At 38.8% G+C, this 14,677-nt stretch overlaps 1 protein-coding gene across 1 annotated transcript in view; it reads left to right on the top strand.

Moving 5' to 3' along the window:
- The window catches only part of ACOT12 (acyl-CoA thioesterase 12), a gene marked incomplete at both ends in the record, with an annotated part of 47,615 nt that extends 37,807 nt beyond the window's left edge, over positions 1-9,808 (top strand). Inside the window, 4 exons of the mRNA XM_079918527.1 lie at positions 5,889-6,022; positions 7,764-7,892; positions 9,267-9,393; positions 9,659-9,808. Of these exons, the coding sequence (XP_079774653.1) occupies positions 5,889-6,022; positions 7,764-7,892; positions 9,267-9,393; positions 9,659-9,808 (540 nt within the window). The remainder of the gene's footprint in view (positions 1-5,888; positions 6,023-7,763; positions 7,893-9,266; positions 9,394-9,658) is intronic.
- Between the last annotated feature and the right edge of the window lie 4,869 nt (positions 9,809-14,677).

The raw sequence follows: 14,677 nt of genomic DNA, 5'->3' as shown, positions 1-14,677 counted from the left end.
AAAGGGGAGGAAGACAAGATAGTGAAGTAGAAGGACTTGAGCTCACCTCCTCTCATGAAAACACCAAAATAACAACCATCAACAAAAGCCTGGCGGCTTTTGAACAACCATCGACAACCATCGACAAAAAAGACTGGAACTTACCAAAAAAGATATTCTACATCCAAAGACAAAGTAGCCACAATGAGACGGTAGTAGGGGTGCATTTGCAATACAATCAAATTCCATGCTCACCAGGTAGGCGACCCACAAACTGGAAAATAATTATATCACAGAGGTTCTGCCACAGGAGTGAGAGTTCTGAGCCCCATGTCAGGCTCCCCAGTCTGGGGGTCTGGCATCGGGAGGAAAAGCCCCCAGAGCATTTAGCTTTGAAGCTAAAAGCTTTTGCGCGGCAAGGGAAACCATCAACACCTGCTGAATGGAAGAAAATATTTGCAAATGACATGACCAATAAGGGGCCATATAAACAGCTCATACAACTCATACATATAAACAGCTCATACATATAAACAGCTCATACAACTCAATATCAAAAAAAATAAACAATCTGATTAAAAAATGGGCAGAAGACCTGAATAGATATTTTTCCAAAGACATACAGATGGCTAACAGGCACATGAAAAGATGCTCAACAGTCCTAATCATCAGAGAAATACAAATTAAAACCACAATGAGGTATCACCTTATACCTGTCAGAATGGCTATCAACAAAAAGACCACAAATAACAAATATTGGTGAAGAAGTGGAGAAAAGGGAACCCTAGTACACTGTTTGTGGGAATGTAGACTAGTACAGCCACTTGGAAAACAGTATGGAGGTACCCCAAAAAACTAAAAATAGAACAACCATATGATCCAGCAATTCTACTACTGGGTATATATCTAATGTATAAATATAGATATGTACATCTATATAGATTCACATATAGTCACATACATATTCATATATATAGGAGTATAAGCTATAAAAATATTAAATCACTATGTTATACACCTGAAACTAATATAATATTGTAAATAAACTGTATTTCAATTTTTTAAAAGGTAAAAAAATCTTTGAGGGAAATTTTTTTAAGAGTCAAGTATCTTTCCAGCCCTGTCTCTACTCCTCCACACTGGCTGATCTAGGGTCCTTCAAATCACCCTACACATTCCTACCTCTGAGCTTAGTTCTCATGTTCCACCTCTCTCTCCTTCTCCTATCTACCCCAGTCCTACCTGGTCTTCATGACCCAGGACAAATGCTTTTCCATAAAGCCAATCACTCCTGACTGAAGGAACTTATCCCTCTAGGAATTCCTTTAACAATTACTTCTTTATGATTAACTTGTCAACTAATTATGCATTATCTCATGACATTTCTCCCACAGCTATGTTGAGTTAGTATTTGTCTTTCATAGTAATTTAACTTTTTACATATGGTCTTTTTCCCTAGATTATAAACATCTTAAGAAAGAAGCCTTGTCTTGACATCTTTCTTCTCAGCACCTTTTACAATGTTTTGCATGTCATCAAATTTAAATTAATGTATATCATTTGGATTTTAATTTTATCTAATTTCAAAGGTATATCAGGAGAGCCTTTGAGGCTGATGTCCACACTAAACAGATTATAAGCTCTTTAAGGACCATTTTGTTCATGACTATAGTCCCAGAACACAGCACTGCCTGGCATTCAGGAGATGCTCAATAATGCTGACATTTTGTCTATGCTCACATTTCAGTGTGTACTGTTTTTCATCATCAATGAAACAGTAGCCTCTAAAATATGATTACCATATGTTCTGGTTTTCCTGGGACAGTCCTGGTTTTCCTCTCATAATTATTAACAGTGCCTAAGTGTTCCACTTTGGATAATAAGTTATATGGTCACTTACCCTGAAATCAAAGCAAATTCAGTTACTTCATTTATTGTTTTCAGCTCTGACTTTGACCTCCTCTGCGTGTTTTGGCTTTGGTTGTTTGCTTTTATTATGTCTTGGTGCTCAATTCTGAATCCTTTCAGGGTCTTCCTTACCTTCTTTGGATCCAGTTAGGTTTCCATCTGTGTGTTTGGTTCAGTGATGCAGAAATACAGGTTTAACATAACTAAGTTACTTGCTTCTCTTTAACCCTCATAAAAGCTGCTTCAAGACTGTTTTCTTTTACTAATATGAAATCTGTTTCTTGCATCATTGCTGGCATCCGAGCATTCATGAGCAGCATAGCAAAGGACAAACTCATGTCTGGAATGAAGGACGAGAACATATTTAGTGAAGTCATTAAAATTTCAATTCTTAAAGAGTTTTGTGCCAGAAACCAATCTAAACAAATAAACGTATATTTGCTAGTGTCTAAGGAGAGCCATCAATAATTAATTCTTAAGTTTTGTACAGATACTTATTAGAGAACACTGTATAATTAAACATTCTTATGTTATCTCTGTTGAATTTGAAGCCCTCCTTTTTTTTTAGATTGTATTTATAATAAAAATCTAATTTTTTCTTTCTGAGTTATCCCCCTTTTCTCTCCCACTTTTTAAAGCTTTTATGTGGTTTTTTTAACCACCTTCACCATTATATGCTTTTAATTTAAAAATACAGCTCACATTTTTTTCTGTCACCTTTTAGCTGAATAAATTCTTACAACAAAACAGCCTGTTAAGAATTATACTTATTTTGGGTTATAAAAATCTATACTCATTTTGATATAAATTTTGATAGATGGCAAAATTCTAAAATTTCTAGTATTTGTAACGAAATTGGGCAGTACTTACTATTTTAACCCATATTTCATTTTCAATGTATAGTGTTGGAATTAATAATACCAGTAATACAAGGAGCAAAAGATGAACACCCGTCTTAAAGGAGCTTATAGTCTATCTTGAAAGCATCACATATATACATATCATAGCTGAAGGATAATTTTAAGGTAGTTTATAAACAAGTGAGACATTGTAGTATTTAAACCGCAAAGGTCAGCTCTTAGCAATTCGAAGTCAGGGAAGACAGTTGTTTAGAGACAACTTTGGAGAGGAGTTGATTCTTTCCTCCTTGAAGATAGTGTAAGGGTAAATTGCTGGAGGGGTAAAGGGTGCTTTCTAGGCAGTGAGTAGCTTTGAGCCAAACCTTCCTGGTTGGAATTGGCATGGGTAAGAGATTGACCTGACAGGAGTAGCTTTTTATTTAGGGAGTAGCTGAGAGTGTACTGGAAGCCAGAATGGCAAGGATCATGTGAAAACCTTCACACAGGACAAAACCCACAGGAAACAGACCAAAGAAGAGCTATTCTCATTGAAGCTGGGGCTGGTCCCAGAGCTCCACCTGATCATGTCTCCTCCCCTTAGCCCAGGGGGTAACCTACCTCCAAGGACTCTACCCCTGTCCCCATGACTCTGTAAAAACAAGTTTTGTCCTCCTTTCCACAATATAGTATCAATAACATATTTGTCAACAGATAGTATAAAATTCTAAAACTTTTGAGTTATTTCCTCTTGTGCTATTTATATAAGATCCAAACCCATTAAACAGAATCTTATTAGAATGAAAAAATATATCATTAGTAAAATGTTAACAAGCTCCAGCAGATTTTGGGCCTACTATAAGCTTCATTTCGTGACTAAAATTCTTCAGGCACCAAATGATAAAACATTTGAGATGATAAATGGAATTTAACCTGTCTTCTTCCAAGCATGAAAGGGAACTCGTTTTCTTGGAGAGTTGGTCTTGGAGAATTTTTACACTAAGCCAAAGTTGGCTTTCCTAAAATAGTACAGTTTAAAGAGAACCAACAACAACCGCTGCCTTTCCTTGTCTGCTGTGTCTGCATCAATGTCATTAACTCTGATTGTCTGCTACTTTTAACTTTGGGGAAAGGATCAAAATATCATCCACTCATCCAATACTGCACTTGGCACTGGATAAGTCAAGTGAGTTTTATAAGGGCAGAATTTAATGATGGCTATTTAGCGTGAAGTTTGTTTTGGTTCCAGGATAGGAAGCAGCAGCATGTATTTGCAACCTGGAAAAGTGCTGTGATAGTTTCCTAGGGCTGCCCTAAGAGTTCCACAAACTGGGTGCCTTGCAGTTTTGGAAGCTGGAAGTCTGAGATCAAGGTCTTGGCAGTGTTGGTTCCTTCTGAGGGAGTAAGCGAGAATCTATTCCAGGTCTTTCCCCTAACTTCCGGTGCTTTGCTGGCAATCTTTGGCATTCCTTGGATTGTAGATGCACCACCTGACCTCTGCCTTCACCTTCATATGGGATTCTCCCAGTGTGTGTGCATGTATGTTTATGTGTCCACATTGCCCCTTTTTATAAGGACACCAGTCATATTGGGTTAGGGGCCCATTCTACTGCAGTATAACCTCATCTTAACTTATTACACCTGCAATGACCCTATTTCCAAATAAGGTCACATTCTGAGCTACTGGGGGTTAGGACTTTTAATATATGAATTGAGGGGCGGGGGACACACAATTCAACCTTTAAAAAATGCTCAGTCCAGTGTTACATCCTACTCCACCCTGGTTCCACCAAGGTTAACCATGGTTGCCCCATGGCCAGAATCTGACTGAGGTGATGGGATTCACTCTGGCCCCCTGCCCTTGCCTCCTCTGAGACTGCAGAGCCCCAACAGGCTGGCTAAGAGCCACATGGACACCAGGCTTTGATAAGGTGACTTCCCTCTGGATTTACACCAATGAACCTGCTTCGACTTCTGCTGTATGGGGGCAAAGGTAGGCATGTCTATGCTGGGGTGAGTCTCAGCCACCAACTACAGCTGCATTCATGGTTTTCTTTCTCTTTGATAAGTGCCCACAGCCTACATCATGTCCTCCTTTGCAGGCTCAATTTAAAGACAGGCTTCGCACTGAGGTCAATTAGAGAGGTAAAAGCATAAGCAAATAGTCACTTCTTACCTTTCTAAGCTGCTTTTAGTCAGTTTCTCATTTCTTCATTCTCTTCCTAAAGATATTTATGTTTAAATAAAGGTTTTCTCCCTCACAGCCTGATTTTTCCATCTGCTTGATTCCTGCAGTGAAGTCTTAACCCTATGTTTGTTTGTCTTCTCACAGCTTGTTGCCATGGGAATGATTATAAGATGGCAAATTTCAACACTGTCTTCAAAGCACCCTGAAAGAGATGGAGAAAATGGGCAGGATAGAAATATGCTCTTAGCTGAACATGTATCTCTGATTACTGGCCAAAGCAGAGTAGAAGGAAAGTTCAGAGTAACAAGGGATACATGAATGTTTAAGTATACATCAAATGGATCCCCACGACAAGCCTCCTCTTATCTAAGGAATAATAGGCACTAGAAACCCAGGAATTGGCCGCCTTGAAAGATGAGCTCTTGTGATTCACAGATGAAAGAATTCTTTGTGCTGAAGAAACGCTTCAGCGGCCCTGTTGAGAGGCTGAGTTGGCTCTAGAGGTGTTGACTTACTCCCTGGGCTCCCTCAGCCCACGTGAAGGCATGCCTGACATCCTGAGAAAGTACGTGAGGCTGCAGCCTTGGCTCCAAGGTCTTAGGGGGACATGAAGCACTGACTTGCCCAGCAGTCTGGTTATAATTTCTGCTGTTCCTGGATAGAGGCAGGGAAATACCACAAAGGGATAAAGAAAGAAAGGCTTATATTCTTAATTTTTCATGAGAAAAACTATTGCACAATAATAAACCACCCTCAAGTCACATATTATTTAGATGACACAGGGGCATAGCATCCTGGTCTGAGCTCTAGACATCCAAGTATTTAAAGTGAACTTGCCATCATTTGGCTTCATTATTACCCAGGTGCCAAGATGCCTTAGCTAGTGCAATCCGCCTATGACTACGTACATATGCTGTGGTTTTAATGTAAAAACACCTAATTTTCTTTGTAATTTTTTTCTTGTTATTTTCTTTTAGATAAAAATATATACTCTGGAAGAGCACAATATTTTATCTGTTTGTGTTGAAAAGCATGTGGAAAGACCAGCACACTTGGCTTATCATCTCTTGTCTGACTTTACCAAGCGACCTTTGTGGGACCCCCATTACATGTAAGAATAAATTTTAAATATTTTCTTATTCAACCCTGACATCATGTAAAAGATAACCTCTACATTGCAGTGTATCTCCATTGCCCAATGTATGACCTATTGTTTTATTAAACAGTATTTGCTAAAGTTTGCTCTGCATGGAAAACTGCATCAGGTGCTACTGAGAGACACAAAAATTATTATAATCATCTATTTTTCATCTATATTGAGTTGACATGCTTTACCCACATCTATTGTACTCCTATCAATAACTCTTCAAAGTTGATATTATTCCTATTTAACAAGAGAGAGATCCCAAGACTTGCCAACATTACACAGGCAGTAAAGCAATGGAACCTGAATTGGAACCCAGGTCTGTCAGGCTCTGAATTCTACACTCTTGTACTTTAATACACAGTCTCATTGCTCTTGAGGAAGTGATTATCAAATAGTCCCTCCAACTTCCCACTCTTGATCTTTATTTGATAGTCCCCTCTTTTTCTGTGAAGCAGCACTCCCTGGTGAGAAGCTGGGAGAAGCAGCTCTATGAGTACATTCCTTCCTGCTCTCCATGTCTGATCAGGGCCCACTCCTGTCAGCCTACATCTCTTCTGTTACTCGTTGTCTCCCACATCCCTAATCCAATCTTCTCCACTCTCCCTCCTTTCCTGGAATGCAGAGCTGGGCATCTTGTCAACTGCACTGTCAGGGTAACACCCCCTTCTTCAAGGAGTCCAAGCTCCTGGGCTGCAGGGCTCAGGCCTCATGGACACCTTGCTTGAAGGAAAGGATTAGTAAGATTATACCTATTATATTCAGCATTACCATTTACTTCCTAATTTGGATGAAGTAGAGTTTCATCTTTTAAATGTCCAAATCTCACTGTGATTAACAGCATGTAATAGACAATTTAACACCATTAAAGTGAAACATCTCTGGGCTCATGTGTTACATTTGCATAGAGGCCAGAATGATACATCCTGGTTAATGTTACAATAATAAACATTCGGAGAGAAGAGGAAACACTTGACGATTTTCTTGCGTAGATCTTTGTAGATAACTCTATAAGTACAAAGATTTTAGCAAGAATAATGCCTAAACTTGCTGCTTTTTTCAAATGTATCTCCCATTATTTTCTATATCACCTGACATTCTAGCCTAACTGAACTTCAATGAATGAATTCTAATTCCACTTACTATTTTGGTGCATCTATCATGATTCAGATACTGTGCCAGGTGTTTTCACTTGATCCTCACAATAACCCCATAGGTACTATTATCTACATTTTATAGATGAAAAAAAAGTGACTTGCCTAACATAACATAGCTACTAAGCAATTTGAGACTCAAAGGCAAGTTGCTTGATTCCAAGCTTAGTTCTCTTTCCCAATATACCATATTCCTTTACCTCAGAGTCGTTGGATTGTCTATATAATTCACTAGTCTTCAAAATATTATTACTTGATCCTAGAGAAAAATAATTTTGTGGAAAAAAGAAAAGTGCCTTTCTCTTCAGTGTTGAGGGCAGTGACCTTAGAGTCAGATGGCCAGCATTCTTTTCATCACATGCAGAATTATTCCTTCTGGCCAAACAACTCTAAAAACAGACTTTAAGAAATGATGCTGGCTTTGGGGGGATGGTTATGTGAGCAGAAGGGTGAATATGGACACCAATAATGAAGTTACGCAAACAAACAAAACGAATGCCTTATTCTACCAGGTAGTAAAATGCAGACTTTCTGTCACTGTTCTATTTACATAGGTCCTGTGAAGTCATAGACTGGGTAAGTGAAGATGATCAGATATATTATATCACTTGTCCTGTGGTGAATGATGACAAACCCAAAGACTTGGTAGTACTTGTTTCACGAAGAAGGCCTCTCAAAGATGGGTGAGTATATGTAATTCAAGTGTTATAGCAATGTCTTATAATATAGAGTAGAAAGAAAAAGTTGATATGAAAACAAGGAAGTCAATGGAATAAGCATTTCTGGTCTTGAATGATGTTCATGTGAATTTTTTCTAGATGAGGCTTTAGTTATCATTAAAAAACAAAGAACCAGAAAGAAACAATTATCTATTAAGTGCCAGCCACGTGCAAAGCATCTGTGAGACTCGTAAAGCAGTTCCCTTTCCTTTTGCTCTATGCAGATGTAAAACGGATATTTAGCAAACCTTCAAAATATTCCGTTATTGTAAAAATGCAGTGAAAGCCAAATAAAATACCAGGAATTGGTTTTGGTTCAGAATTTACAAAGACTCAACTGTGCTAGACACCCAAAATGGCTGGCTGTCAATTAGAGTGTCTGTTCATGGCTTCTCCATGGGCATTGGGCTTCTCAGAGAATAGTGTCTAGGTTCTAAGGGGAAGGGTCGGGGCCCAAGAGCAGGTGTTCAAAGGGACAAGAAGTGGGAGCTGCCAGGGCAGTTATGGTCTACCCCTGGAACTAGCCAGCATTATTTCTGATGTCAAAGCTGGCCTATAGAAATAATCCCTCTCGTGTGGGATTAATGCACATGGATGTTCAGTGTAGTATCATTTACTATGGCAAAAGATATTAGAAATAGACTGAAGCTCCATCTTATTAATTATGGTAGAACCACACTACAGAGCACTATACCAGCATTAAAAAGGATGAAGTAGTCACAGAGGCATTGATACAGAAACACCTACAAAGTTTTACCATTAGGTGAAAAATCAAATTATAGACCAATATTTGTAAAATGATTATATTTATGTAAAAATCTACATACATCCATTTGCTTACATAAATGTTATATATTTATAAAAAGATCTGGAGGATCACAATATAACGTGGTCATCTCTAGGATAAGCATGTATTGTGCTTATGGTGGACTGAAGGATGACTTCTATTTTCTAATGTATAGGGTTCTCTATTGTTTGAAGGTTCTTTAAAACAATGGTATTATTTTTCATTAAAAAAAGAAGAGACTGAAATTACAACCCATTAGGGCACCAAAAAAAAAAAAAAAAAAACCAGTTTGGAGGTTGACTGCAGCTTTGCGGAGTTATACAAAGTATATGTAATTCTTAGGCAGAAAACACCTATGGCCCTTATTATTTGCTATACTTGAATGTATCCACAGAGAATTTTTCCTATGTATACCACTCATCTAAAAGATCTGGGTGTCTATAGTTTTACTTCTACTATATAAACAAGTTGCATTAACTGTAGGAATTTATTTTCTAACAACTATTCTTTGTTTCTCTCAAGAACTTTGAAAATGTCCTTTTATCTTTCAGTCACACTTACACGGTGGCAGTGAGGTCAGTTATTCTGCCATCAGTCCCACCTTCTCCACAGTACAGCAGAAGTGAAATCATAAGTGCTGGATTTCTCATCCGTGCTATTGACAGCAGTTCATGTACCGTAAGTTTGATGAAACATCTGCAGATTAATTTGTTCCTACAGATACAGAGGAACCTTTTACCTGGATTTACTAATTAACTCTAATTCTGCAATGTGTCTACCCACACCCACCAGGGAGTCCTAAGGTCATCCTTTCAGATCCATTCCCAAAAGATTAGGGTCATAGCCTCCCCTACACCAACAAGATTGAGATCCCTGCTTGAAAAAGCTCCAAGTCAGTAAGAAATTAAAATATTGTTTTGTTTTGCTTTGTTTTTTGAAACAGGTATCTTACTTTAACCAGATTTCTGCTAGCATCCTTCCTTACTTTGCTGGAAATCTTGGTGGCTGGTCAAAATCCATTGAAGAGACAGCAGCCTCCTGTATACAATTCATAGAGAACACTACTGATGATGGGTTGATAAGCATATTTTAAATGATAAACTTTAAATTATCTGTCATTTTATTTTCCACTTTCAATTTCAAGCACCCTTAGCTCTGACACTTGACAAGCTTCTGGGCCACAAATAATTTAATATCAGTCTAAGCAAAATGTAGTTATGAAGAGGTTAAAAAACAAAATGCATCCCAAGTCCAATACCAGTGATTTGGGTTAACATTAAAAGAGCTTTAAAACTCTGTTTTAGATCACCCGTGGCTTTGCTCCCTTCCAGGGGCACAGGCAATGGAAAATTCCCACATGCAATATTGTGTGTTCTGTAAAATGGTGGAAGTTAGGTTAAAATAATCAAAACGTTTTTAGGCTACATGTTCTGTTTGAAAGTTTACAAAATTTTATAAAATCAGAAATGATAAGTTGGCTAGTTGATTAATAGTATGGGGTTGTTCCATGTACAGCAGGTATCTGTATGTCAAGAGCATCTGACAAGATGTATTATGTTTTAGAGCTTTAAATTAGGAAGACATTAAAACATAATGGAATCCAATCAATTTTAGTAATAGGAACTACTTTCCTAGTGTCATTTAACATATATCAAGTTAGCTGACCAATTTAGTATCTATTGCTCTATCTACACTCACAAAGTACCTGCAAAATGTGATATTGTAGAGAAAGCATTAAGAAAGCTCTACTTTAATAATCATTACATTAGAACTTTATTCCCTAGACTTTTTAAAAAAATTTATTTTATTTTTGTCTGTGTTGGGTCTTTGTTGCTGTGCATGGGATTTCTCTAGTTGCGGCGAGCAGGCGCTACTCTTCATTGCGGTACACAGGTATCTCACCGTGGTGGCTTCACTTGTTGTGGAGCACGGGATCCAGGGTGCATGGGCTTCAGTAGTTGTACGTGGGCTCAGTAGTTGTACGTGGGCTCAGTAGTTGTGGTGCATGGGCTTAGCTGCTCTGCGGCACGTGGGATCTTCCTGGACCAGGGATCAAACGCGTGTCCCCTGCATTGGCAGGTGGATTCTTAACCACGGCACCACCAAGGAAGTCCCCCTAGGCTTTAACATTTATTATTTTACTCTGTCTGTGATTTGTCTTAACTCGTAAGACAAACCAGCATACGTCAAGTTAGCCTCCTCTACAGGACAACTTCTAAAAGTTAAAGGACTTCTCCGTTAAGAGTTTAAAGCACTTAAGAGATTAGTTACATCCTGCTTTAGTTTGTCAAATCTTTACTTCTGTCCAAATTTGGCTGTAATTATTTTTATTAATCTGTGCCAGCAGGTTATTTATATGAACTTTGGACTGTGTCCCAATTTTATGAATTAACATTTATATACAATAAGAAGAATGGATATGTCAATTAAAACATGCTTATACATTACATTCCAAAAGTAGAAAGATTTTTGAGAATATTTTTAGATTTTAAAAAGGTGAAAAAAAGGAGCAATAAAGAGGCTTACAGTACACTAGAGTTTTGTATGCTAAAATTTCAGCCCTCTCCTACAACTGAAACACTTCTAACTGCTGCCTCTCCTACACCTCTGAATTTATTTATTTTTTTTGAATCTTTCTCCTGAACAGTAACAGAAACATTGTGAGGTTGAAGGAATAGAGTAACTTTGGCTGGATCACTTTTAGATATAAAGATGTTGCCCACTCTAACTTGTAACACAGGCATAGTCAAGCACTGTCCAATATGGTAGGCACTAGCCATATGTGACCATTTACATTAATCAAACTTAAATAAAATTTGAACATCAGCCACACTAGCCCCACTTCAATATTATCAGTCACGTGGTCATCAAGGCCTAATTTGAAGTGCTCACTTTCAGACTACTGGACTAAAGAGACTTTAAAAGGGCATGACACTGGAAAAGATAGCAATGCATTCAGGCTCTACATAGGACACCTCAAAAAGTTTAAAATCTGTGCCTCAAACCATGACACGACTAGGGCATTCCTATTGCAAAATTCAACAACAGCCCTTAGGTTTACATTTCCTTTTTTTTTTTTCTTTTTTTATAAATTTATTTATTTTTGGCTGTGTTGGGTCTTCGTTGCCGCATGCAGGCTTTTCTCTAGTTGCAGACAGCAGGGGCTACTCTTCGTTGTGGTGCGCAGGCTTCTCATTGCAGTGGCTTCTCTTGTTGTGGAGCACGGGCTCTAGGTGCAGGGGCTTCAGTGGTTGTGGCTTGTGGGCTCTAGAGCGCAGGCTCAGGAGTTGTGGTGCACGACTCTGCTGTTCCACAGCATGTGGCATCTTCCCGGACCAGGGATCGAACCCGTGTCCCCTGCATTGGCAGGCGGATTCTTAACCACTGCGCTACCAAGGAAGCCCTACATTTCCTTTTTTAATGGAAATGTATTTGATTGCTCTTTCACTCATTCAATAAATATTTATTAAGAACCTACTTTGTGTTAGACACTTTTAGGCACTGTGGGTTCAGCAAGGAACAGAAGCATACTGATAACATCATAATAAAATATTGATAAATAAATAGAATATTTAGGAGATAAGTGTTAAATGGAAAAATAAAGCAGGGTAAAGGATGTGAGTGCTGGGGAGGTGTTGGAGGTAGTTGTTCATATTTTAAAAAGGGTGGCCACTTGCCAGAAGCAGCAGGAAAATGCTTCTGCTGCTTCTGGGCCCCCCTCCCCAGGGCTGGGAGGCCAGTGCTATGGCTCAGTGCAGAGACCGGGGTCCCTCAGCCCCGCTGACTTTGCAGGACGCCCCACCCCCCCACTCCTTACCTCGGCCACCCACATTCCAGCTGGACCAGGGCTGGAGGGGCCTTGTGAGGAGTTCCAGGAGTTGCCCTCATGCCTGGGAATTGCAGGCATGTGGACCAGGGGTCAGAAGTGTGAAGCTTCACATCTACTCCTTAAGGGAACTGCAAGTTAAAGACATAAAATTTAATAACATTTTTCTGGCCATGAAACATGACTTTTGTCAAACAACAAGAAGGTGTGGGGGGGGAGTTCACACTGAAAGATAGTAAATATTCTATATAACGAATGTAGCAATATATACATCCAGGATTCGGGCTTTTGGTTATTGATGGCCTGGTGGATAGGGTGGTCAGAGTAGGCCCCATTGAGGGATATTTCAGTGAAAACCTGAAGGCAGAGAGGGACTGAACCATGAGGATCTCTGGAGATAGTATGTTTCCTGCAGAAGAACTAGCCCAGGCACAGCCTTTGAGATGGGAATGTGTTTCTGGCACATTCCAGGAAAAGCAGACGCTGGAGAGGCTGGAATAGAGAGGTAATTAAAGACAGATGAATTAACGACAGGCTTTTCTGGATTTCTTTGGTGCCCTGACTTTAAGCAAACATGCCTGAACCAAGGATAAGCAGCAAAGCTCGTTCATCAGCACTCACCCTCAAGCCGCTGGAGACGAAGGACAGAGGGAACATAAAAATGTAGTCATGCTTATTTTCTCCTTTGGAGTGTCAAAATATCCTCCAGGAACACTAAAGATTTCATACCTTTCTTGATAGTAAGGGTTTTCAAGTGCGTCTAACAGGACTGAAAGCTTTTTGATTAAGAAAGGACGTTCTTCCCTATTAATTCTTCCTGGTTTTAATGCAACTGAGTTTCTGATTTATATGCAGTTTTTCTATCATATTTTTAAAGAATTCTAGAGGAAAAAAATGTAAAAATTGATCTATACAGTTTAGAATATAGTTTACCGTTATGGTCTAACACCTCTAGGAAATAATGAACAATTTTAATTAAACCTAGAGAAATCCAGAGTATTTTTATATATACCATCACATGGTTTTGTTCATATTTCTTATTGCACATTTCAGAGACAACCTTGGAAATTTTTATTGGTATATATATAGGAGTAGTTTTGAAAATATATGTTGAAAATGTGTATGTTAAGGAATGTTTTATGTTTAGAATAAATTATTGAAATGTAAACTATGAACCTTGTTCATGACTCATTTTACCCATTTGAAGGTAGTGTAACTACTGGGACAGACAGTTCACCATGGGCCCAGAGGGGTCCTGCATATTATTGCTGAGTGTGCCAAACTGCAAGATTTATTTATCCACAGGCAAATGCTAGTCCCATAGGCAATTAAGTAGGTCAAGGTGACCACAGCTTGACTTCAGTGTAATGGCTCACTCTCTGGGGCGCAGGAAGGCTGGCTTGTTTGCTCTGTGCTACAGCGTTTGCAACTTGTTCCTCAGCTGTGACACAAACCGGCTATGTCTATAGCATCCATCTGGGCCCATCATGTCACCCTGTGGGGACTAAGGGAAAAAGGGAAGCAACAGAAATAAGTTGATACTCACGGTGTTTGCTGTGCCATGAATACTATCTTTTGTCTCTGAACCAGGATTCTCATGCCTTGTCGACATCCATGAAACAGTAACAGACTAGTGTATTAAGAACCTCAGACCCTTCACAGTTCTTGATAGTAACCCACCTCCAGATTCAAAAGTCAAAGAAATATTATAAAATGTCTTTCTCAGTGTACTTGAAGGTATAAAGTACCATATAAAAATTACACATCTGATGCCATCTTTCCCTTCCTCATTTTGTGACATTTTTAGGGACATTTGAAAATAGATTCAAAATTAATATTTCGATCATTTCCATAGCTCATTATCCCTCTCCATGTCCTCCCTTCTTTCTTCATCTGGCTTAGATTCCATGGTCTATCATTAATATCACATCCTGGAAAACACCTGTACCTTTTCCTTTCATTCTACTTGTCTGGCAAACTCAAAACTGTGGTTAAAGTATTTGTAATACCTCACCCCTGCACTAAGCATCTGAAAATTGTGGATGGGTCTCACCTGAAATTTATGACCACAGATTTCAAAAGGGCTCTGATAATACTACTACATTTCCTATATGTTTGCTATTCCACACTGCCTTC

The sequence above is a fragment of the Stenella coeruleoalba genome, assembly GCF_951394435.1.
Source record: "Stenella coeruleoalba genome assembly, chromosome: 3".
In the NCBI taxonomy this organism is placed as follows: Eukaryota; Metazoa; Chordata; class Mammalia; order Artiodactyla; family Delphinidae; genus Stenella; species Stenella coeruleoalba.
Note: the sequence above shows the minus strand (reverse complement) of the source record. Positions and strands in the feature narration are given on the sequence as shown.